We start from the raw sequence: 26,198 nt of genomic DNA, 5'->3' as shown, positions 1-26,198 counted from the left end.
TATGGTAACTCGATTTCCATCTGTTTTAGATATCGCCAGATCGATTTCCATAGTGGCTGTACATACTTACAGGTCCACCAGCAGTGGATGAGAGTTCCTGTCTCCCCACAGCTCCTGCAATTAGTATTTTTTTCTGGATGTTAACCTGCCATATAGTACCTAGGGAAAAACAGTACTTCTAAGAACTTTTCCATGTTGATGCGACTGAAGGTTAACCAAAATATGTCCCTACAGAATTGGAAGAACTTAGGGACATTTATTATTTAGAATAAGTTATAATAAAAATATAGAACCCACTATTCCCAACACACACAAATGTGCTTATTTTTCTTTATTTCTGAAATAGATAATACATTCTCATAATTGAAAATGCAAAAATTATTAAAAGTTTGGGTTTATTTTGTGGTAACCCACCTCTTTCTTCCCCTTCTCCAGAATCATAGTATCCTTTATGTGAATAAAATTAAAAATACATGTAGGTTCCTATTTTTCCCTCTTTCTTACTCAGAGAAATATATGTGTGTGTGTGTATGTATATGTATATGTATACCTTGCTATTTATACTTAATTTATCTTGGAGATCTCTCTGTCATATTATGTATAAGAACTTGCATATTTGTTTTTTATTATTAAAGGTAGCTCTTTAATATTAAGTTGTATAAATTTATTTAACTCTATGTATGTTTTTTAAACTACTTCAGGTAGATATGGACAAGAGTGGTGATGTGCGACTTATAGAACTGGATGAATCTTTCAGAAGTGAACATACTGTTTTTGTAACACCACCTGAGATCCCTCATCTACCCAATGGTGAAGAACCCCCTTTACAGTACAGGTATTCACGAGGCAGAGTGTTTGCGATTGAAAGAGAGAAGCAAGCCAACATCTGTGTTGTAGCTTTCTAAGGACTGTGGTATTTTCAAAAAGCCTACTTTACAGATTTCTCAATTTTAGGTAGTAAGCAAGCTTATCATATCCATTATTAAATTTTGAGGTATAAATAGGAAAAGCATTTATTATTTTACCTAACTAATATAAATTTGAGAAGCTCTCTAATTATATCCACATAATATCTGTCTTCAGAAATGTTTATTAAATTTCATTAGACTTCCCCTCCCCAAATGAAGAATTACATTGTTTCTTCCTAAAAGCTAGTTCCTTTATAAGCCTCAAGACTGTACTGCCAACCTACCCCCACATACTTACATATTGATTAGTGTAACTTTGGCTTATAAAAGGCGTTAAATGAATGTAGAGTCAGTATCTGTTGACCTTGGTTTTTATTATAAATTGTTTAGGCTAAATATTCATGATAAATATTTTCATGAATTCTTGTTAAGTCATTGATCCTTGTTCATTTAGGAAGTTTGGGCAGGCTAAGTGCTTGGTATTCAGGCTGGAATGAAACATTGTTTTCATATCTAGAGGTAAAGAGAGAAAAGTTCTGAGCACAATAAAATAACAGCAGTACATTTGTTATTTGGTTTCTAATATACCTTTATTTTTACTTAATCTTTTTTTCCTTTTGTAACTTAAATGATAAAATTTTAATTCTCCAATGCTACTATCTTACTTTATTTAAAGATTCTAAAACTGTTTCATATCTATCATTCCCTTTTAGTTAAAGCTTGAAAGTTTTACTGTAAAAAGATTTTTCAGGACATCCTCATTTCTGACCTGGATGAAATCTTCCATTTAAGAGATGAAAAAAGTAGTGTTACAGATATTTATAAATGTTGATTAGTGCATTGGTCACTTTATTCCTGCTCATACCACATTTAAAAAATATTTGTTTCAGATATTTAAATTATTTCCCCTAAGTTCTATCTTTTTTTCTAAACAAGATTTTCTCTTTACTTTCTGTATATTTCAATAAAAACAGTTTTGATTTTCTTTTCTAGTTTGGTTTTAACTTTATAAATTAAATTTCAATTTTAGATTTAGTCCTTCAATAATAAAATTACTTAATTTTTAAAATTGTCATTCTTAAAAGAATCCAGTCACTTTTCTTGAGACTCAATATCATTGGTGCGTAATCATAGTCATCATTAGAAAAACAACTTAATTTTCATTCCTTTAATGGGCAGTCAGTGCTCTTAATAAAAGATGAAGCAGATACTTGCATTGTATAAAGTCATATAGCATGTTTTCATAAGATAGACAAATGGTCTTATTGTCATACTGTGTAATACAGGGGATTTTTGTAAGGCACATAATTTTCCTGCACTACTTTGGGATATTTTTTTAACATTCAATCTTTACTAGTATTTTCTTATTCTGCTGATTTTACATAGAGTAATATAAGTTACTGATAGGTTACCATATTTTCCTATATTAAGTTCCTTTTTATTCACTGAGCTGTACACGTTAAATACAGTGAAGCTGGCTCCATTTGTTGCTCAGGAGCTTCTTCTTTTATTTCCACAAACCTTTTCACGAGAACTTCTGCTTTTTAAGTGCCCAGAAATCTTGCTCTAACCTTACTCACCCCATATCTGGAAGGTCCAAGTTTTCTCATCTTGTCTTCCTTTCCAACTACAGTACTCCAGTTTTCATTCTTCTAAATGAGGCCCTGAACCTGCTAGCTGGGCTGATGAATCAGTACAGAGCAACATGATAGCTAGTGTGTTGTGCTAAGATGCTATATTTAAAGTTGTTGTTTGCATCACAGGATGTTTCACAGCAAATTCATTATTTCAGTCAATAGCTTCAATATGAACAATATTGATTTGATATGCCTTTTAGCAATTTATGATGTTTATTGTACAGATTGTACATTTCCATGGATAATGATATTTAAAAGTTTGCTTATGTTATTTTGGATTTTGATGTCAAGTTCAACAAAATTTAAATGTATGTTGCTTTTCTTTATAAATCTGTATTTGACTACTACCTTTCTTAATATTACAGTAAAAAAAGCATTAGTGTGACTATTTAAATTATAACCTGATGGAGAAAGATAATTCAGCGTAAGTTCTAAATTAAGAAGTTATTGGTTGTAAATGTTTAGTATATAAGCAGTATGATCATCTATTTGTACTTGAGTTTTTGTTTGTTTGTTTGTTTTCATCCCTACGTAGCTATAATGGATTTCCAGTTCTTAGGAACAATTTATTTGAGAGACCTGAAGGATTTCTACAAACGAAAAAGAAAAAATTTCCCTCAAAATTAAGTAGTCCTAGCAGTCCTTCTCCCATGTTCAGAAGAACAAAGCAGGTACTTTGAAAATGTTGTATTCTTCCTATAATCAAATGTAAGGACTAAAAGCAAAGTTGACATGCATACTCCCTTACTATAATTTTGCCACTCCCAAATGTAACTATTAACAGATTATTACACTCCCCAAAGTCCTCTGAAGATTGTTTAGAGAAATCTGATTCTAAGACATTAACTAATTCTCTTTACATATTATATAATACAAATTCAAGCAAAGGTTTAAAAATATATTAAGTACATATTTTGTTATGAAAATGGTTTAAGTGCATGTGACTTGTACTTGTTCATCATTCATTTAAGTAAGGATGCCTAAATGTGTCAATTTATTAATGGGAACCTTGCATCTTTTTTCTAGGAAATTAAGTCAGCCCATAAAATTGCAAAGAGGTATTCTTCTATCCCTCAGATGTGGTCTAGGTGTCTGCTGCGACACTGTTACGGACTGTGGTTTATTTGTCTCCCAGCTTATGTGAAAGTATGCCATTCAAAAGTCAGGGCTCTAACCACAGCATATGATGTACTTAAAAAAATGCACTCAAAAAAGATGGATCCACCTGATGAGGTACCAATTACTTTTAAAATGCATTATTTCACTCTAGATTCGTGGAGATAGATGACTGTTTCTGTACACTTTGAACTTGCTGTTTTTCAGGTGTGTTATCGTATTCTCATGCAACTCTGTGGACAATATGATCAGCCAGTGCTTGCAGTTCGAGTGCTTTTTGAAATGCAGAAAGCTGGTATTGACCCCAATGCCATTACTTATGGTTATTATAACAAGGTAACAGTTTGATGGAGAAACAATGTGATATTTATAATTATACAGGGGGGACTTTCAAGAATTTGTGGAATATTTTCATTTTCTCTTTAATTCCATTTTCCATGAACTTTTCAAAGCCCAGTATGAGTGGTGTGAGGCAACATATGATCTCTTCTAACTTCACAATTGGGATAGAGAATCAAACTCAATATCAACCCAAGGCTGATTCCTATGAGACTGGTATCAGACATGTCTCTAATCTTCTTTACAGATTCTAATACCCACAATCCATCCCAAGGCACTATACTTCTCTGCTGGGTTCTATAGTGCATTGCAATAGCCACACAAAACTCACAGACAGTCCTCACAGTTTTGGTGTTTATTAGGAAAACAGGGTCAGAAGTGCTCAGGGTGCAGTTCTTCAGATCGCGAGCACCTCTTATCTCGGCCAGGTTCTCAGGCACACCTCTTTCTGGTCCTTGGTCTCTTAGCCGCAACAGCCCCTCAGTTTCTATCCTGCTTGGGCAGTTACAAAGCTTTGTAGCACTGCCATAAATGCCCAAAGGTTATTCCGCTTTACCTTAAGTCTCAGTCCAAATGCACTCAACTCTGTTCCTTGGGTTAACAAACCTAGCTCCACCAATTAAGTACCTGGAGGCACCCCACTTCCTACCTAAAAGGTGCTCAGTTACGCTCGTTCCTTGGGCCAGAAAGCACCCCTTTATGCCTTTGCTTCTGCTGTAGCTGCTGCTCTGCTTCAGCACACAGGGATCTCAGGCTCCAAAGGATGCACTAATCTTTCTTGATCATTGTGAGATCCCTGTCCCTGCTTCTGCGATGGCTCATTTAAAGCCCAATGGGATGGCATTAGAGTTCTATATTACCTATTAGTTTAGTCCCACCAGTCATTTGGTGGAAGTTAAAAAGACTATGACTAAAAGAGCCATACCTAGTAATTCACTGTACCACAAGTCCCCTCATTTCACCTTAATTTAATGACAGAAATAAACAATGCAAAGTTATTGGCATTTACTTTAGAATACCTAAAATTGATTTTGTAAATCAAGAAGTGTTCCTGTTCCGTTTTGTGTTACTTAATTTACTTTGATATTCTATAGTTTGATATTCTATAGTTTAATTCTAAAGCTAGTGTATGCTTGTTTATAAAAAATATTTTACTAACCGTATTTTGTTGTTGCATGCATAGGCTGTATTGGAAAGCACCTGGCCTTCAAGAAGTCATAGTGGCTGTGTACTTTGGACAAGAGTAAGGAACGTTGTTTTGGGAGTAGCACAGTTCAAGAGAGCTTTAAAGAAGCATGTGCACTTATCACGAACAACTCTCTCAGGTAATCAAAGGTTTTTAAAATGTGTGTGTTTTTTACTATCTCTTAATAAATTTACTTTGCATTTTCTGAAATTTTAAATAGTTTCAAAATATCGACTATTTCCTAGTTTTTATTGCCACTAAATAAATAAAGAATACTTTTTCCCACTTAAGAAAGCACATCAAATTATATCATTTTGTCTTATTGAACTATCAACTTTTGGGGGTCTTGTTTTTAATGTCCACTACTAAATCACAACTGGTTTCCTTGTTATACTTGTATTTTGCTAATTATGTGGCAGTTTTCATGTTCACTATTATATCAATAGGGAGCCCTGGTGACATAGTGGGTTATATGTTAGGTTGCTGACCACAAGGTCAGCAGTTTGAAACCCCGAGATGGTGTGCAGGAGAAAGATGTGACTTTCTACCTCTGTAAAGATTCTTGGAAATGCAGACGAGCAGTTCTGCTCTGTCCTACACGGTCGCTTTGAGGAAGAATTGATTCGGTGGCACTGAGTTTGAGTTTGAGTTATTACTAGATTATTAATTTGAGTAACAAACTTTTATATATCTTGGTGTCTCCTTTAGTAGTAAAATGCCATCAAATTGTGTTTTTAAGCAGATGGCAGTGACTTGGATGCTGTTAGTCATGGCAGCATGGATAGTGGTCATGGGACACACACTGTGGAGCAGGCACCTTTTAACACAAGCTTAATCAGAGTACATGCTGCTGATGATAGATCCAGTACAGGTTTGTTCATGTGTAAATATATACCTCTTGGAGTGCATTGTTTAAACTAAATTTGCTATCCTCTCTTCTAAATATTTTCTTTTCAATTATGTGTTAAGTGAACTTTCACTTTTTAATTTTATATGTTAGGCCCTTAGTTTGATATTAACCTTTATAATTATATGCAATTTTATTCATTCTTTAATCAAATAGAAATGGACATTTAAAGAGAACTTATAAAATAGCTTATCCAAGTATTTTGTTCATGTTCACCTTACCTCTCTATTATATAATTTTCTTAGGATAAATTCTTCTTTGTAATTCTAAGAATGTTGGGAGAATTTTTTTAAAGCCTGTCGCTGTACCTGAGCTAATGGTATTGTAATATTTGCCATTGTCTGTGTCCTGTCCTCAGAAGACATTGTCCTAGGGTTTTATCATTTTGACAGTGCACTCTGGGCGTATTAAGATATCATTTGGGGAAACTGGGTAAAGGATACATGAGAATTCTCTGCAGTATACTATTTTTATAACTTCTTTTGAGTCTTGACCAAAAGACTCAAAATTTAAATTAACAGCTATAATTTTAAAAATTCACTGTTTTAAAAATAGCATTTCAGCACTGCAGATGGTATTAATTTCATTGAAAAAGAAGATTTATACACAAGTTTTCAATAAGAACAAGAACACTTGTAAGTATGTAAGAAATAGCATACTTATGAGATGGAAAATCACTAACTGGGTAGTACACATGTATTATTTGGGTGAAGGCAAAGGCAGTACACAAAATAAGGGGAGCACAGCATGGTCAGCACAGCATGACCACAATGATGCTATTATATACCCAATCTTGCACTAACAATAATAACAAGAATTAATTTATGCATGAGCATCTAGATAAATATGTAAGATACAGGTAGATATGTAAGATCGGCGTGGCTTGGTGCATGAAAGTACATCCACGAGTATAGATGTAGGTTTGGCTAAGGATATTCCTGTGTATGTACAGAATATGTATATTACATACAGATGTGCTGTAATTTATACAGGCATATAGTAGAGCATGCCCAGGGTGAAGGGGTGCAGACTTCGTAACCATAAACAGACACACTGAGGACTGAGTGACTCAGCTCAGACCCTAAGAGACCTTAGGTCCAGTCATATCCTACTCACAGCGACCCTATAGGGCAGGGGAGAACTGCCCTGGATTGTCAAGGCTGCAGAACTTCCCAGGAGCAGAAAGGCGCGTCTTTCCCCCGTGGGAACTGGTGGGTTTGCATTGTTGGCCTTGTGGTTAGCAGCACAACTTGTAACCGCTGTGTTACCGGGGACCACAGTTTGTGGAAATCTTCATCAATTGACATGACAATCCATTAAAACAGTGTACTGCACCCTACTTTGGTGAGGAGCGACTGGAGTCTTAAGAGCTTGTAAGCGACTATCTAAGATGCAGTTATCGGTCTCTTCCCATCCTATGCAAAGAAGAGTGAAAAAAACCACACTTGAGGCAGTAATAAGTCAAAAGTCTAACGGAGCACACAGACCACAACCTCTCCTAGCCTGAGACCAAAAGAAGTAGTAGTAAAAAAATAAATAAGTAAATAAAAAGGAAGTAGTAGTAGCCCCGCTACTACTACAACCAGTCTAATCAGAATCATAATAGAAGTGGGACAAAAATGTGGAACAAAATTCCTGGTCTGATAAAGAGTAGTGGAACCCCCAAGAATATAGCCCCTAGACACCCTTCACACCTGGAACTGAACCCACTCCTACAGATCATCTGTTGCCAAACAATAAACAAAACCAAAAAAAACTCCTTGCTATTGAGTGGATGCCAACTCATGGCAATCCTATAGAACAGCATAGACCTGCCTCTTTGGGTTTTTGAGATTTTCAGTCTATTTGAACCCCTGATCTTATGGCTAGAAGCTCAGTGCACCTCCAACTATGCTACCAAGGTTCCTTAAAACAATCAGTTTATTGAGGGAACAGTGTGGGCACCTCCGAAAGGAGCAGCGTTTGCTCTAAAACAAAGGTCAGAACACAGGAAGGGGGAGGGACAATGGGCAAATGGAAACAGAAGCCAGGGAAGACGTGAGATGACTGCAGTGCTGCAGCATTGCAAGGATTGCAGTTACTATCATAATTGCAAAACTGTGTCTACAGGAAAGCTAATCAGCTCCATAACGACCATCCACTTTGCTGTATGTACTTTCATCCTAACCACAATATAAAGTTCAACAACAAGAAGAAAGACGTGCTGGCATGGATCTATCCTTTGCATTATTACATCTAAAAATATTATACTTGACTTTTGAATATATTAGAAGAGCCAGAGCTCTTACCCAACAGAACCTTTAAAAATCTAAGCAATGTGGGCTGGATCCTTTCCTGTCCAAGTGGCACTACCAGCAGCAGCAGCGCTGTGTTGTCGTCAGTAACACCCCCTCCACCCCCAATGCAAATAGACGGGCATTTCTCCTGGGTGGGGGCAGCGGTGTGGACTCCAAGCAATAAATAAATCACAAAGGTTCCTATCTCCGCAAAATAGTATCATTAATCAAAATGGTATCTCTCCTTTGGTATTTACGTTTTAAAAGTAATTAGCTAACCCAGCGGGGCCTCCAAAAAAAAGTAATTAGCTAATTGTGTTTCTATATCATTTTTACAGTTCTTCCTTGGTTCATTTTTATTTCTTGATTAAACATTCAGAGTTATACTAGTCATACTCAGGCATTATTTCTTTTTTTAAAATCATTTTATTGAGGGCTCTTAAAGCTCTTACAGCATTCCACATATCAATTGTATAAAGCCTATTTATTTGTACATATGTTGCCATCATCATTTTTGAAACATTGACTTTATATTGAGCCTTGGTACCAGCTTCTCTATGTTCCCTCCCACCCTCATGATCCCTTGATAAATTATAAATTATTATTGTTTTTCTATCTTACACAGACTACTGTCTTCCTTCACCCATGTTTCTGTTGTTCATCCCCTCAGGAGTTGGGGGGATTATGCATCAATCATTGCACTTGGTTACCCCTTCCTCCCCTCTCTTTCCCATCTACCCTCCTGGTATCGCTACTCCCATTTCTGTTTCTGAGGGTTTTATCTGACCTGGATTCTGTGTGTCGTGAGCTCAGATCTGTACCAGTGTACATGCTCTGGTCTAGCCAGAATTGAAAGGCAGGACTGGGGTCATGAGGGTGGGTGGTGAGGAAACCTCAAAGAACCAGAGAAATATTGTGTGTTTCATTGGTGCTATACTGCACCCTGGTTGACTCATCCCTTCCTCGTGCCCCTTCTGTCAGAGGATGTCCTGTTGGCTACACATGGGTTTTGGGTCTCTGCTCTGAACCTTCTTCGTTCACAACAGTGTTGTTTTGTGTGTGTTGGGTCTTATGGTGCCCGTTACCTAATTCTGTCGACACCGCATGACCACACAGGCTCCATGTGCTGCTTCCACGTGGGCTTGTTGCTTCTCTGATCGGTGGTCGCTTGAGGCATTATTTTTTAAAAATGAAGATATCTATTTTTATCTTAATTTTATGTCTATCTTAAAATTGTGTTGAGCCTTATAAAATAGCATGAACTTAATCAGTATTTTGCTCACCTTTTCTGTTTTTTGTTTCTTTGGAAATAGAGCTGAAAGCTTGATTTTTAAAATGAAAATTCAAAATTATCATTCTTTACAAAACCATTTCATATATAGGCTTCATATAACATCCTTTTGTTATTATATTAAACAAAGTTACATCATTTGCTTAAAATTGTATCTTCTAAATTAGAGAACTAGAATTCAAAACCTTATCATTTGATATCAATTCAATGAAAATAATTTGCTGAAAATAGTAGAAAGCCTCAAAATGTTTTTGAAGTTTTCTCATTTAAAGTAATTTTTCCTTTATTATAATAACCCTAACATCTTAATTTTAAAATTAATTTCAGTTAATTAGATGGATTTTAACAGAAAATTTTATTATTAATAGATTTAAATAAACTCAAATTTTTTAAGCAAAATTATTTGGATACTCAGTTGTAATGATCTGTGTGTGAACCTTCTATTTTTAATTCCCTGCAGATTTCTCCATATCTTAGTTGGAACCCAAGACTTTCACCCAGAAAGGCTAAGGATTTGTATGGAGACGGTCTGGTTTTTCTGTGGTTCTTAGTACTCACAGAGTCGTGTGAATGAACGTAGTTACTTTTGACACATCCCAGCCCGTCCAGATCAAGCCCATAAGTCCGATATTAGCCCATAGGTCCGATACCAATCTATAAATTACTCTTCAGATTCATGAAATACATGCAGTGACACGGAATGCAGGAAGATCACAGACCAGTGGGTAGAAAGTCTTGTGGATCCAGTGGCAGTGGAAGCATCTCAGTGCTGGTGTGGGTCTCCAGCTCTGGGCTCTGACTACACTCCATCAGGCTCATTGTCATTGATGGCTCCCAGGGAGTGAGTGTGTGTCTCAATTCCAGTAAGCTATATATATCTCCTTAGCACCTTCAGATGAGGTCATCAAGCTGCAACGTGACTGACAGGCTGAACTCCACCCCTTCACTCTTAAGTTTCAAATTCACAACAGATTATGTAACTACCACAAATTCTCATTTTAGTATTGAGAGACCCTTGGTGTTGACTAACAAAACTCTTCTTTCCACTGGAATATTTATGTAGAAAATTTTCTATGAGCCAATACAAACCCAAATGTGTTATGTTTAATTCTATTTATTCTTACTAAATAAGCTTATAACAAACAGCATAGAATTTTTTTAGATCATTTTATTGGAGGCCCGTACAACTCTTATCACAATCGATACATACATCCATTGTGTCAAGCACATTTGTACATTTGTTCCCATCATCATTCTCAAAGCATTTGCTTTCTACTTGAGCCGTTGGTATCCAGCTCATTTTTTCCCTCCCTCCCCGCCCCTCTTCCCTCAGGAATAAATAGCATAGAATTTTGTTTCTTTTTTTCCCTCCAGGTGGTCAGTCTGATCTTGGCTATAATTCATTGTCTAAAGATGAAGTTAGAAGAGGGGATACATCTAGTGAGGACATTCGAGAAGAAAAAGAAGATAGGAAAGGAAGTGATGGTAGTTCCTGTGAGTATTATTGATATAAATTGTGTGAACTTATAGAAAATACAAGTGACGAGTATAAAAGTGCTCGTTTATTTCTCACTTTTCCACTGTAAGTCCGTCTCTTCACCCATTACAAGGCTTCTGTGCCATCGAATATATTAACATACAAATGCCTTCTTCTTCTCAAATACTGTTAGGGTAAATGCTATTTATTTCTTGAAACATGACTCTTTTCTGAGGTTAACGATATTTTAATTTAATGAGTTTGTTAATGTAATGTGCCCCTGTTGTCCTCCTCCATCTCCCAAAACTACTGTTTCACAACCAGAGAGGGAAAATTACATTTTTATAAGTTAGTTAACAGAAATGAACTTTGATCAGGAGTCAACTTTAATAATTATTATTATTTAGAATTATAAGCCTAGTCTCTTTTTATACCTTCTTAAACTTTTATTGTGATTTGAGGGAAAGCTTACAATGTGAATTGAGTTTTCATTCGATTCATACACATTTTGATTCCTGATACTGACTGCGGCCCCAGAAAAGTGGCAGCATCCCCTTCCTCCTGTGTTTTCTGTTACACTCCTTTTTCTTTCCAGTCCTTCCTGTCTTTTGAGATTGAGCCCTGTACAGCTACTTCCCTTTTGATCTCATGTGCTTGTTAAGAACAGTCTCTTAGTGCCTTGGATCATTGACATGACCAGGAATTAGTCATTTGAGCTATAAGTAAATGCAGTCCCATATTTTTGCTTGACAAATAGATACAGAGATGTCTAGTGTTTCCTTAACTTTTTCACCTATTTTTATGCAGAAATATTAATAACCAAAAGCTACTTTTCTTTTTGTCTCCTAAAATCTATAGATAATTCATTTTATTAACATTTTCATTTTTATCTTTAACAGTGTCAGAAAATGAAAGTACAAAAGGAAGTGTTGATTGCCTTCCAAAGCTCAATTACCAGAGCTCTTCCAGTATAGTCCGTCTCAGTGGTACAAGTAACAGCCGTGCTGATGAAATAGCGAGAGAAAGCACAGGTGAGTTGTTAGTTAAATGCATACAGTGTACAGCTCTTGAATGTATACTGAATTGTATCTATATTTCTAGTGAAAATTTTTTAATCATTTTATTGGGGCTCATACAATTCATCACAATATGTAGATCAATTATGTAAAGCACACTTATACATTTGTTGCCCTCATCATTCTCAAAATTCGCTTTCCTCTTGGGTTCCTGGAATTAGCTCATTTTCCTTTTTTTCCCTCCTCCTCCCTCCCCATCCCCCTCCCTCATGAACCCTTATTAATTTATAAATTATTATTATATCTTATCTTACACTGCCCGGCTCTCCCTTTACCCACGCTTCTGTTGCCCATCCCCCAGAGAGGAGGTTATATGTAGTTCCTTGTCATCAATTCCCCCTTTTTACCCCCCACCTTCCCTCCCGGTATCGCCACTGTCACCTCTGGTCCTTAGGGGTTCATCTGTCCTAGATTCCCCGCGTTTCCAGTTCCCATATGTACCGCTGTGCATCCTCTGGTCTAACCAGGTTTGCAAGGTAGAATTGGGGTCATGGTAGTTGTGGAGAGGAAGCATTATGTGGGTTTCATTATTGCTATACTGAACCCTAAGTGACTCATCTCCTCCCCTCTACCCCTCTGCAAGCTATGTCCAGTTGTCTGCAGATGGGCATTTTTAATGTCTTTATTCTGAAGTTTTCTAGTGTTTGTTTTTGTTGAGCATACTTGTGCAGCTTGTCATGATCTAACTTAGTAGCTTGAATTCTATTATTTTATAACCTAGTTTATTCAAGATTTTATTTTACTAAATGTAGAGACACATACAATCTACAAATATCTTTTTGAGCTTAGATATCCAAACTACCCAAAATGTTGGGACTTTATGGAAGGGTGAAGTAGAGGCAGGAAAATAATCACTCTGAGGGCAGCATACTCAGCTCACTGCCATTGAGTCAGTGCTGACTCATAGCTACTCCCTGTGGTTTCCAAGACTATTTACAAAAGCCCGGTCTTTCTCCTGATGGTTTCAAACTTGCCTACCATCTGGCTCACAGCCCAAGTTGTAACCACTACATCACCAGGGCCCCATGAGGGCAGTTTGCCAATTTTGAAATGAAGCTTGTAGTTCCTTAATATTTGTGTTGTTCTTGTTTATCCAGAGAAAACAATATAGTTTTACCAGATAGTTTAGATGAACATGGAAACAATTATGCTGATTGAAATAAGTCAGACACAAAAGGAAAAGTAATGTAGGACCCCACTTATGTAAAATAGCCAGAATAGGCAAATGCGTAAAGACCAGAGGCCTTTATGGTTACTTCAGGCGTGTGAAAAAAGGAAATTGAAAGGGGGCAGGTTTGTGTTGAGGGTGATGAAAAGGTTAGGAAACAGTAGTAATGAAAGCACTTCATGGTGAATGTAATTAACAGAATTCTACACCTAAAAATGCTTTCAGTGGAAAACGTGACTATACTCCACCACAATAAAAACTTTAAACTAAATAATAGGGAAGCTGATAGTTACTGATCAAATTCTGACCTTTCTAACCAATTGTTACAAAATTAGCATTCTAGCCAGGTTACTACCTATAGAGTAGGTTCTAGTTTGTTTGGCTTTCAGAGTGTTGTGAGGTAGACAATGGTCACTCCCAGCAGAGCATGATAAGAAAGGAGCTAGGATCAAGTTTTAAGGAACTCTAACACTTGATAGCCTGGTATAAGAAGCAGTACAGTACTCAACAAAAAGGCAGAAAAGCTGTAACAGACCAAGGTAAAAAGCAATTAGGTGCTACCTTGTGAAAGTCAAGAAGAGAGAGGATTCATTATGTCTTTAACTATTTATTTTGCCTGTGTTTCTTAGTTGGATTTTCTTTCTTCCTGTACAATTTCTGTTGGCAATCCTTGGCAGCCTGCATCCTTGGCTTAACTTCAGGTCATTTTGTAAGGTTTTTCAGAGACGAGAGACAGAGGGAGATCTTTAATTAATAGGTTTTATTTTGGGAAATGGGATGTATGGAGAAGGTGAGATGAAAGGAATTTAGGATAGTTGCATAGAGCAAAGTTAGAGCCAGCCCTTTGTCTGAAGCTAGGGGACTAGCCACGTGAAAGTGAGAGGGAGACGGATAGGGAGCACAGGAGCCGCCACCTCAACAGAACAGGAGAGTTAAAGCAGAAACATTGCTGGACTGCAGTGAAGCTCTGCAGAGACAGAGTTAATAACACTGGTGCATCAAAGAGACTGGCAGGAGAGAAGCAGATAGAAAGAAGCTCCCCGCGCATGGTCCTGATTGTAAGTTTTTGAGCAAGGGGAAGAATATAGCCCTTTGACAGACTTAGGGATCCATTTGCAGCAGCAGGTGGGGATGATGTAAAGTCCTAGAGTTCAGCTGGACAGGAGGAGAGGGTGGAGCAAACTTTGTAAACAAACACAATGGCAGGGGCTGCCATTGGTAGTTCTGCTGCTGGATCCAATAATTTTCTTGTTTTCAGATTAATGAAATTGCTAAAGACCTGGGCCAAATCAGGATTAAGTTGCTCTGTAATTGGCTTGGGGGAAATCATCTTAACATTGAGATCTTAAATGTTGTTTCTGACTTAATTTGGCATGAGGAGATCATGACCCATATAAATACTACCCATCCAACAAATGTACAAATGTGCTTGACACGATGGATGGATGTATGGATTGTGATACGAGTTGTATGAGCCCCCAATAAAACAATTTAAAATAAATAAATACTGGCCATAATTCAATTTTTTTACTTTGTTACAGTGGTACAATTAGGGCCATTAGCAGGGACAGGCTCAGTTAGCACCGTTTTCAGCCTAGTCTACTGGAACTCAGCATATATATAAACTTGGTATGTCCGAGGATACCATCTTGGTGTGTCCACGCTCTTCTTGCAAAAAGCAGAGAGTAAATTCTTTAGGCTCTGCAGGCCACATCCAGATGCTGCCTCATATGCTGTGTGTGTGTGGGGGGGGGGAGGTACATGCAGCTGCATAATTTTTAAAAATGATTAGCTGCTGTGCAAAAATACAGTCCTCAGGGTTTGATTTGAAAAGAGTTTGCCAATCCCCAGTATAGTCTGATAACCAGCTATTTGTCTTCAGGCCACAGCATAATACTGACTTTACCGAGGAACTCTGCCACATCTATTTGAATGCAATTCCAAAGGGTTAGCTTTGGACTGTAAGATTCCCCTCACGCTTTGATAGTATGAGCCTAACAACATTTCCCAGAGTGCCGTAAGAAAGGCTATTCTAGTGACTTCGTTTCTTACTGATGTGTCTTAATCAGTGTCCTCTATTTACTTCTCTGGGTTTTGATGTCCATTGCAATGACTACATGGGACTCACAGACAAAATTCATGATTAAAGGGCTTTTTAAGGACGTAATGCCAGTGAGAAATGCTCAGGGTTGAGTTGTCTATCAAGACTTATTACGAAGTTCTTTCAGGTATGCTAGTTAGATGCCCAGAGCGCATACCACTCTGCCATAACCCTCAACCAAAAGACATTCAGCTTAAGCTCCAAGTGTCAGCAAACCAAGCTCCCTGAATTAACTGCCCAGAGGCACCTTACCCCTGTAAGCTCTAGCCTGAAGGCACTCAGTTCCACTTCCCTGGGTCAGCAAGCCCCGCTTCCCCACACTAAATGCCCAGAGGCACCCTGCCCCACAAGCTAGCTTCCTGCACAAAATCACTCATTGTTACTTGCTCCTGGGTTTGGAAACCCATCGCTCCAGCTCCTAGTTCTGTTGCTGCTCCTTTGATGGCATCGCTGTCTTGTGGATCCAGGAGGTTCACTGCACAGAGATCTCAGGTCCAGAGGACTGCCCCACTCCTGGCTCTTGCTGGTAATGGAATCCCTCCTCCTGCTTCTCAGAGGGCTCATTTCATACATAAGCAGAATGGCCCTCCAGTGAATCCTGTTTGTAATTACTCACCGGTGAATCCTTTCAGTATCTTTCCCCACTGTCTGTGGCCATGCAGGGAAAGGTCATTGGGAGTGAGAGACCGACTAGAAGAGTCACATTGAGTAAGTCTCACCTCCTGCACTTGTATCCTGAAGCATAATCTGTTACTGAATAACATTTTATTCTCTGTGCTTTTCTTTTCCGTGTTGGCAATATTCTTGTTAAACAATATTAATTTGTAGGGCTTTTATGGTCTCTTTCTCTAGCAACCTTTGCTTAACGTATTCATATTCAAGTGTCTGCTTGTCTTGTCATCTCTGTGTCACATGGGAAGAAAAAGTAGTTGCCTGGTAATAGAGAACAAATTCTGTTGGATAAAGCATGTAGGAATGGTTGATAATATATCTAGACTAATACTTTAGAAGACTCACATCATAATCATAATTTTTTTTATAATCAAACAGCCACGTCTTTCTTGTGCTTGTGGGTTTGTTCAGTTAGTAGCCCAATACGTAGTTGCTGTACCACCAGGGTTCCTACTGTTAAATATAACAGGAGTAAATCATAATCTTTATTTATAAATTTTATAAAAACAGTGCATCATGGTGGATAGGAGGATCCCCTTTATACTCAGTCAACCTGGATTTGAATTTGGTTAGAAAGGGAATAAAAGGAAAGTGGAACTAGAGCATGAGTTTTAATTAACAGATTTTATTAGAGTTAAAAACCTGCCGGGTGTTTAGATTAGAATGAGAGTAAAGGGGCCAGGGTGAAGGAAGATTGGAAGACAGAGTAAAGAGAGAATAGCCCAAAGTAAGAAAGGGAAGCTAAGAGAGAGGAAGAAACAGAGGGACATGCTGCCACACCAGAAGGTCAAGGAAGTCAGAGTGCAAACAAAGGAATCCCGCATTGAGAGGGTGAGGCGTCATGTTAGGCTTGGCAGGGATGGAGAAGGGGTTAGAGACGCCGGCCGTGGCTGAGAACCTTAGTGTTACTGCCAGGCTCTTTATTCCTGCCTTTTAGTAATATGGACCATGAGTGAGGTTTTCTTCTTCTTCTGTAATTACTTTCTGCTGGACGTGGGCGATGAACAACTTAAAAGCGTCCTGTTTCGGCAGAGTCCGGTGAGCACTCGGGCTGGAATCCAGCCGCCTGCGTCTCCATGCGCCTGGTGATGAAGACACGTGCGCAAAAACCTTTGAAAACAGCGAGATAAACGGGCCGAAGCACGATTATATGTATATTAAACTTAGAAGTTCCGTAAGTGGTAGGGGCCATGAAGCTTAAGATCTCATATCAGTTATCATTGTTCTTGTAAAAACTCATCATTTGCAGGTCCTGTAAACCACGGCCTATAAAATCCACTTTCCTCAAACCTTCTGCAACGTACTGCGTGCCCTCCATCCTTGGTACACTCTAAGACAAACCACTCATTTGCAGGTTCGTAAACCCGGACAAGTCAAGTCCACCTTTCCTCAAACCACCTGCAACGCACTGCGTGCCCTCAAGTTCGTCTTTTCCATTTTCCACATCCTGCCACAGCCAGACATTCTACTTTAAAGTCAAAACTACTTTCTTTTTCCCTCTCTGCTTACCAAATCTTTTCCACTCACTGTCTTTGGAACTTCACTTCTTGGTGCCTGTGATTTTTTGCCGCTAACATAACATTTAAGCCGGTGTGATTGGTGCACGTCTTCAGCGTCTTGGGTGCAACAGTGGAGAAGAGAATGGAAGAGTTGGGAATGACGGGATGAATAGGCAGAACAGCAGAGTTGGTGGCTTTAAGACCTTGATCACCGCTGTCGCTGCCACCAGGCTTAATGACTGCAGGATTGGCGTGTTGTCGGGAGAGTGTGTGGGTCCCAACAGGCCCATCTTGAGGAGTTTTGAGATTAGAGGTTTAAGGATTTTTAAGTGTCAGAGGGTGCTAGAGTACTGAAGCATGTTAGGAAATTTCAAAGGGTTTTTTTAACCTGATGTAAAATAGACTGATAATGCAAAGCAAATGAAGGTTCAGCGACATCCCATACACGTGGGTTACCCTGAGCAGGTGGTAAAGGGGAAGAATCAGTGAGGGGTGTTGGGACACTTAGAATTATTTGGGGGAGAAATGAAGACAGGCAGCGTGTCTGGCGCTGCTTGTAAGACAAGTAATGGGTTCAGAGCCTGGGAGGCTTTTGTCAATTGCATAGATATTCCTGTTTTGAATTTAGACTATCTCTGCCCAGTAAGGGGATGAGGCAATATGTCATGATTAGAAGCTGGTGTGAGATTATACAGGCTCCATGAAAGTGTTTATTCAATGAGTGGCTATGTTTACTATACCTGTGACTCTTGGAAAAGTGGTGGGTACTAACGAAGTATATCATAAATGTGTAAGTAATGTAAAATATGCGGAAAGCAAAAAAATGGGCTTACTTGAGATGGCAATAATTACCCTGGGCATGAGATGGGTGATTTTTTTAAATCATTTTATTGGGGGCTCTTATAGCTCTTACGACAATCCATCCATCCATACATTGTGTCAAGCACATTTGTACATATGCTGCCATCATCATTTTCAAAACATTTCCTTTCTACTTGAGCCATTAGTATCAGCTCATTTCCCCCTCCTCTCCCCTCCCCCCCTCATGAACCCTTGATAATTTATAAATTATTTTTTTTTTATGTCTTACACCAACCAGTCTCCCCTCACCCACTTTTCTGTTGTTCATCCCCCTGGGAGGAGATTATATGTCAGTCATTGTAATCAGTCCCCCCCTTTCTCCTCCCACCTTCCCCTGGCCCTCCTGATAGTGCTACTCTCATTATTGGTCCTGAGGGGTTTATCTGGATTCCCTGTGTTTCGAGCTCTTATCTGTACCCATGTACATGCTCTGGTCGAGCTGGATCTGTGAGGTAGAATTGGGGTCATGATAGTGGGGGGGGGGCATTAAAGAACTGGAGGAAACTGCGCGTTTCGTCAGGCTGTGCAGGCGGTGGGCTTTGCGAAGCCTTTGTCTTAGAGCACCTCCAGGTCTTCATGGCTAAGTCTAGGAGCCCTACAAGGAGCTTCTTGAGCAGGTCGCTACAGAGACACTGTGAACGAGATCATCCTTCCCACTTTCTGGCAGAAAAGGCAATCAGCTCCCTAGAGTCCCCTTTTGATTGTATTCTAGGCCGGGCTCTGGGGGAAAGCAGGGTCCAAGTGACTCACCCACATAGGGCCCACCGTTAAATGGTTCAGATACACCCATTGTGCTTTGAAGGGTAACAACCAGCAATTTTTAAAGTTTTTTCCTCATGTTGGGAAGTAACCATGAGATAAGGTGTGGATGAGGGAATGTAGTACTACCTACTGTGGAGGACTAACACTGATGAATTCATGAAAAGTCTCCCAGAAGCTATTTAAAACTGCTGAATTTTCTTTCGGGTTCTAGGCATGAATTCTATTGCATCTCTGTACTGGCATTGTCCAGCCATTCTCCCTGCCTTTGGGAGACAGAGTAGTTATAATATAAATACTTTGCCAGGTAAGATTGTAAGACTGAGTGAGAATTTAAACTCTTTCATATAAGTGTCTAAGTCAAAGGTAAAGATTCCAGACATCTTCCTAGAACAGATAAATCATACATTTGAGAAAGGAGTATGCATTTTTACTAGCCTCTCTGCTTCCGTGACTTAACGGAAAGGAAGGAAGTGGGCAGGGTTTGAGGATGGAATCTTTGGATTCAAAGAAGCCGCGTCTGTGCAGGGAAGAACTGAACTCAAACTGATGGAGGTGCCCGCAGCAAGGGAGAGGTGTCAGATTGCCCAGAAGATGGCGCTAAGGGAGGAGAAGGAGTGGGGGAGGCACTAATGGTGTGGGGGAGGAAGGAGTTTCTGCAGAAGTTGTAGGAGATCACATGGTAGGGGAGGTGGTGGGAGGAGAAGGAGATGAGGTGGAAGTAGGAAGGTTTCAGAACAATGGATGAAGAGTTTGTAAGGAGGCAGGAGCCCACAGGCACTGAGGCTGCCTGAGGCACAGCATGGTCTGTAGGGCCAATGGGTTTTTTTCATTGTCTAGAGGGGAACTTCTTAATTGAGGAATAGGGCAATAATACAACCCATGTTAGAGGGTGTGAGTGAGTATTTAAGCTTTTAAGAGGATAACTTACTTCAAAGAGCATTCCCTTTAAATTTATTAACCCTGTATCTCATGAGGGAGAAGTGGGGATAGCAAAACAGTAAGTCATCCCTTTAGATTGCCCCCAAGTCCAAATGCAGAAGCGTGTAAGACCTGCATGCTCAGGATTTCCTAGGCCCTTTAAGGCCAAGAAGAGCAAATGACCCCCAGATAAAGAGTTTAGATATTCACACTCATCCAGCTTTTTTGTAGTTAGAAGATTTCTAACCACAGTTGCAGAGGTTTAAGAAATTCGCTTCAATGGGCCTGAGAAGAGGCAGCCAGGGAAGCTGCATGGTCCTGGCTATAAATAACCTCTCCCAGGTTTCGGCATCATTATGTTAGAATGGGAATAAAAGGAAAGTGGAGCCAGAGCATGGCTTTTAATTAACAGGTTTTATTAGAGTTAATGACCTGCCCGGGTGTTTAGATTGGAATGGAGAGTAAAGGGGGCAGGGTGAGGGAAGATTGGAAGACGGAGTAAAGACAATAACTGAAAGTAAGAAAGGGGAGAGCTAGAGAGAGGAAGAGACAGGGACATATGACCACAGAAGAAGGTGAAGGAAGCCAAAGAGTGCGAACAGAGGAATCCACATTAATAAACTTTGGAGACAGAAATAAATTATGTCTGAAAGAAGCCTGCACTTCCCCCATTGGCTGTGGCACCAGCGGATGGGGGGGGGGCGGCGAACGGTATCTTGAGAAGGCAAGGTGTTCGCAGGTCATGCTTGGCGGGGATGGAGAAGGGGTTAAAGACACTGGCTATGGCTGAGAACCTTAGCATTACTGCTGGACCCTTTAAATCCCAGTCCTACACTTAAGGCTGGGTAACTTTGGGGCAAGATGAATCTGTGTATCAGTTTTCTCTCATGAGGATTTGGAACTTTCTACTGTCTATAATCGTAAGTAAAGTACTAAGATAATCTCTGTCAAATAGAGCTAAGTGAAAATTTACTATTATCATTTCCATTGTACATACTGAAACAGCTGATACTTACACAGTACATTTTTCACTGCTTAAAACACTCTTTTTCCCCCACAGAAAGTACACCCAAGCTTCTATTAATATCATCTTTTGAAGATACAAATGAAACAGGGACCATTCAAAGTAGCTGCTTCAGGAAAAGACATAAAAGTGACAATGAGCCTAATTTTGAGCAGCAAATGGCCTGGGGAAACCGAACCCGTAATCTTAGTGGAGGAGTACTAATGGGACTTATGCTTCACAGAATTAACCAGGAAGCAAACCCCGGAGACATCGTTGAGAAATTAGGAGCTGATGCAAAAATTCTTTCAAATGTTGTCTCGAAAGACACAAGACCAAATAGTCTTGATATTGGGAAGCCACCCCTACGATCAAAACGAGAGAGTCTAGAAAAGGAGTCTAGTGACGACGATACACCTTTTGATAGTTCTAACTGCTTGGCAGATAAAGTGGAGTCGCCTGTTATTTTTGACTTAGAAGACTTAGACAGTGAAACAGATAGATCAAAAGCAAGATCTGCTGCCATACAACATCCCAAAATCATTCGCCGTATGAACAGCAGCTTCTCAGTAAAATCTTTTGAAAAAACTGATGTTGCAACAGGCTTCGATCCCCTATCTCTTTTGGCAGCAGAAACTAAACAGCAGCAAAAAGAAGAGGAGGAGGAGGAGGAGCAGGAGGAGGGGGAGGAAGATGATAGCAAATGCATTTCAACACCAACTACTAGGCGTGATTTAGCTGAAGAAATTGTCATGTATATGAATAACATGAGCAGTCCTTTGACAAGTCGTACACCAAGCATTGATTTACAGCATGCATGTGACGACAAACTAGCCAGTAAGAAAAGCCCAACTGTGGTCAAAGCCTGTAGAAGATCCAGTCTTCCCCCCAGTTCTCCACGGCCAGCGAGGCTTCCCAAATCGAAGAGTTATACGAAGAGTGACAGGCCAAGGGACAGACTCTGGTCTTCTCCAGCCTTCTCACCCTCTTGCCCATTGAGGGAAGGGTCTCGAGAGACGCTAACCCACTCCGCACCTTCATTTAATCTAGATGCATTACTTGTACCTAAACTAGATGTTCTAAGGAATAGTATGTTCACTGCTGGAAAAGGCGTGGCGGAGAAAGCAAGCAAATGGTATTCAAGATTTGCCATGTATACCACATCATCTAAGGTCAGTTTTGTTGGTATTTACTGCTACTATTTTTCCTTTCAAACATCCTCTTGCCCCATGGTAACCCCACCTCCAGAAAGAAAAAAAAAATTAAGCTGCTTTACTTGAAAGAATACCTATTTTAACATGCTCCTTAGTCACAGTTATGTAAAAAGAGACTCAAGGAATCATTTATATAGCTGCATTTTAGTTGCCCGCTCACTCACAAGCTTGTAAAACCCTGTTTTCTCTGCTTTAGAAGTGAATCTTTTAAATAACTTTAGGAAATTAAGCTTATAATTGTGTTCTTAGGAGCAAAGTTCTGATCGTACCAGTCTTTCTTCAGTGGGAGCCCAGGATTCTGAATCTACCTCTTCAGTAGATGAAGATGTCTGCCCTCAGTTGGAAGGAGCTGCTTCCTCTCAAGAGAGCAGTGCCACTTCAAGAACGAGGGGGACGGGCCTCAGCCAGACCAGCCTGGACAGCGCTGCCTCCTTAGAAGGTCTGTCCCAACGGTGCTGTCCCACTGTGTTTCATTTGTAGTTTCCCTGGTTTCACAAGACTGTCACTCGTTCTGTTTTTATGCTATGACTGTGTTTAAATGTGTGAAATACTGGCGTGGCTCCACAGTCACAACAATGAAACCCAGCCTGATTCCTCCCTGTGCTCAGAAAATTAGCCCCCCATTGTCGCTTTAAAACATATAGACACATATTTGTGTGTGTGTGCTTATACCTCCTTGCTGTCTTACGCAAAAGATAGCATACTATCCTGGCCCTTGCTTTTTTTGGCCTAACAGTTATCTCTGTCATTCTTGTCATTCCACGTCATCATATAGAGATGTCCATAGTCCATCTTTGTCTCCATGTGTCATCATCTTATTTTGTTTTTTCAAAAGTATATTTTTAAGTTAAAAATAATAATGTGACATTTCATAATTATACAGGGATTTCCTTGGCAGAGTCACAAGCCAAAAATAAAATAAATAAACTAAGAGTAAATAAAATAAAAACTAACCCTTAGCTACCACTTTGTTTTCTTGCCCACATGCATTTCCAGAGGCATAAAAATCCTGTGAAGTTTGTTGTTAGGTGTGGTTGCGTTGATTGTCCCTTTAGGTTTTCTTGGCTGTAGTCTTTTGTTGGTGTGGAGCATAGTTTATTTTAAATGTTTCCTTCCTGGTGGACATTAAGTTTCCTGTTTGCTACAATGCATCTAGGCCATGCTGTATTTTGTCAGTGTATCATTGGGAAATATGTCAAGGTTCTTTGAATTGATCTGCCAAGTCCCCTTCCGTAGGCATGTGGCTGTGGTGAAAGTCCCTTCATCCCCACAGCCCTTCAGCACAGTGTGTAGGCAGACTTTTGTACTATTGCAAGTCTAATACGTAAGAAATGTATTCCAGTTTAATTTCTATTTTTCTTATGAGACTGTTGATTTACATGATTAAGGACCATTTGCATCTCTTTTTCTCTGAACTGTCCTTTGGTCCTTCCCTCCTCTGCCTTTCCCCGTTTTAGCAGTTTTTTATATTAGAGAATTAATCCATGTTAGTAAATATTGTAGGCTTTGTCTTTACCTATACCTCTGTCATATGCTTTCTTTTTCTTATCTTTACTTTTAAAACATTAAAAACTACTCTTCACTCATGGCCAAACACAAACAAGACTGTTAACTGGGTTTGACTCCTTACTTAGATATTTAATCCATTTGAAATTTATCCTAGTATGTGATGTGAAAGGACACTTGGTGACACAGTGGGTTAAGCTCCGGGGCTGCTGGCTGGGGAAGCCACTGGCTGCCATATGAAAGAAGGGTGAGGCAGTCTGCCTTTGTCAAGATTATAGCTGTAGAAAACCGCATTGATGGGGCTGTGGGGAACACTTGAAGGAGTGAAAACTTTCTGCTTCAGGGATCCACAAACTTGTTCTATAAAGGGCCAGGTAGTAAATATATTGGACTTTGTGGGTAAAGAGAACAAACCATATGGAGCAGTTCTGTTCTATTTTTATAGGTGCTTCAAAAAATGTCCACATACTGTATTGGATCGATGTAATTATTACCAACCAAATTTGCCAAGTCTCCTTTAGTCTTTGTTCTTTTTTTCCTCATTGATGTCTGTTTGTTGAAGAAATTAGGTGATTAATCTTCCATCTTCTTTTTTAGCATTAGCATACCAGAGCAATTTATTGTGTAGTCAAAAATTAACTCACAACCTGATTCATATTAAAATGAATATTCATTCTTTAGAGTAACTAGGCGAAAAAAAGGTAGACCTTCTACATAAGTGATTGTGTAGTCAAGGTTGTTTGGGTAGTAGAGACAAATTTGAGCTAGCTTTAGCAGAAAGGGGGTACAGAGAATTATTAGGACTGTGCAAGGGAATGAAGTGTGGTTACCACCAGTTCTGAGCATTGTAGGGCTGGTTTTAGACCCCGTGATCATTCTCCCCCTCGTCCTCTCAGGCAGTTTCAGATAGCAGGGCCTTGCATCAGTAGTAGTTCTGGGGTTATCCTTTCTTTTTTACCTTGTCACATATTTGTTGAAGCAATCAAGTATTATATGGATTATGCAGGTTGCATCCAAGGGATGTTGTTTGACATGTTTGTCTATATTTATTTCCTCTGAAGTGGTAATTTATATCATTACTTCTCCCACACACACACAAACTTTTATGTTTATTAAAAAAAAAAATCAGTGTTCACAAAATTCAATAGCTATAGGGAAAAAAAAGTGCAGAGAGATAAAGATTACATCCAATTTCCCCAGCAAAATGCAGCCACTGTAACAATTGATTTGATTATAAAGTGCCCCTAGTTTTGTGAAGCCCTGGTTGCATAGTGGTTACCCATTGGGCTAGGAACCAAAAGGTTATCAATATGAAACCACCAGCCACTCCTCAGGAGAAAGATGAGACTCCCCACTCCTGTAAGGAGTTACCATCTTGGAAACCCCTAGGGGCAGTTGTGCCCGGCCCTGCAGTCGGCTTCAACTCAGTTACAGAATGAGTGCATTTCATTTTTGTTGTTTTCATTCGTACTGATGTCCCATTAAGGAGCCCTGATGGCATAGTGTTTTCTATTTGACTGCTTCTGTAGAGATAACTATTTAAAAACTCATTGCCCTCGAATTGATTCATAGCAACCCTATAGGATATAGTAGAACTGATCGATAGGGTTTACAAGGCTGTAATTTTTATGGAAACATTGCCACATCTTTGTCTCAGGGAATGACTGGTAAGCTTGAACTGCCAACCTTTCAGTTAATAGTCAGAAAGCTTACCCATTGCACCACCGTGGCTCTCTGTGCTGTGAGTCGGATGCAGGAGTCCGACTCTACCCTAGGAGATCACTGTGAGCACTAGCAGCAGGTTTGGTTGAGGTTTTAATACCCATTGCTCTTGGGCGTATTCTTAAAAACTTATTTCCTAGTGTTTAAGAGTAAGATTACTATATCAGATAAAACCCCCTTGTAAAAGGTAAAGAAATATCATTAAATCTGTTTGTGATTTTAAAATAAAATTATCTTTTTATACTTTTTAGACCTATGACACTACCCTGTATTTTAAACATGGAAAGATGGAAAGAGTACAATAGTAATTACATACAACTGGCATGCTTCTAGCCTGTGTATATAGACACTGTATATATAGAAAATGCCAACTAAGTGTACAGGACTTAGTGAACAGACCTAGGAGCCAGAAGAGTAGAGTACATTTCTGGGACAGAGTGTTTGCAAGGTTATAAATCCCCAGAAGCAGACTGCCACTACCTTCTCTCACGGAAACCGGGGCTGCTCACAGACACAGAAAGTGCTTGATACATGGATAGAACCTAGTGAACATACCTAG

General features: G+C 39.3%; 1 protein-coding gene across 6 annotated transcripts in view; it reads left to right on the top strand.

Moving 5' to 3' along the window:
* The window catches only part of DENND4A (DENN domain containing 4A), a 112,969-nt gene that overhangs the window by 65,126 nt on the left and 21,645 nt on the right, over positions 1 to 26,198 (top strand). For 2 of the 6 annotated variants that reach the window (XM_004711931.4, XM_045285850.1), the window contains exons 14-23: positions 702 to 835; positions 3,081 to 3,216; positions 3,572 to 3,778; positions 3,869 to 3,997; positions 5,184 to 5,325; positions 5,929 to 6,057; positions 11,035 to 11,154; positions 12,037 to 12,168; positions 21,255 to 22,369; positions 22,661 to 22,850. In XM_004711931.4, the coding sequence (XP_004711988.1) occupies positions 702 to 835; positions 3,081 to 3,216; positions 3,572 to 3,778; positions 3,869 to 3,997; positions 5,184 to 5,325; positions 5,929 to 6,057; positions 11,035 to 11,154; positions 12,037 to 12,168; positions 21,255 to 22,369; positions 22,661 to 22,850 (2,434 nt within the window). Of the gene's footprint in view, positions 1 to 701; positions 836 to 3,080; positions 3,217 to 3,571; positions 3,779 to 3,868; positions 3,998 to 5,183; positions 5,326 to 5,925; positions 6,058 to 11,034; positions 11,155 to 12,036; positions 12,169 to 21,254; positions 22,370 to 22,660; positions 22,851 to 26,198 lie in introns of all 6 variants that reach the window. The other 4 variants (XM_030884326.2, XM_045285849.1, XM_004711932.4 and 1 more) reach the window with 2 other exon arrangements.

Source organism: Echinops telfairi, unplaced genomic scaffold, assembly GCF_000313985.2.
Source record: "Echinops telfairi isolate 266 unplaced genomic scaffold, ASM31398v2 ScPeMD7_7475;HRSCAF=8513, whole genome shotgun sequence".
NCBI classification, from domain to species: Eukaryota; Metazoa; Chordata; class Mammalia; order Afrosoricida; family Tenrecidae; genus Echinops; species Echinops telfairi.
This window is presented reverse-complemented; position numbering and strand designations above follow the sequence as displayed.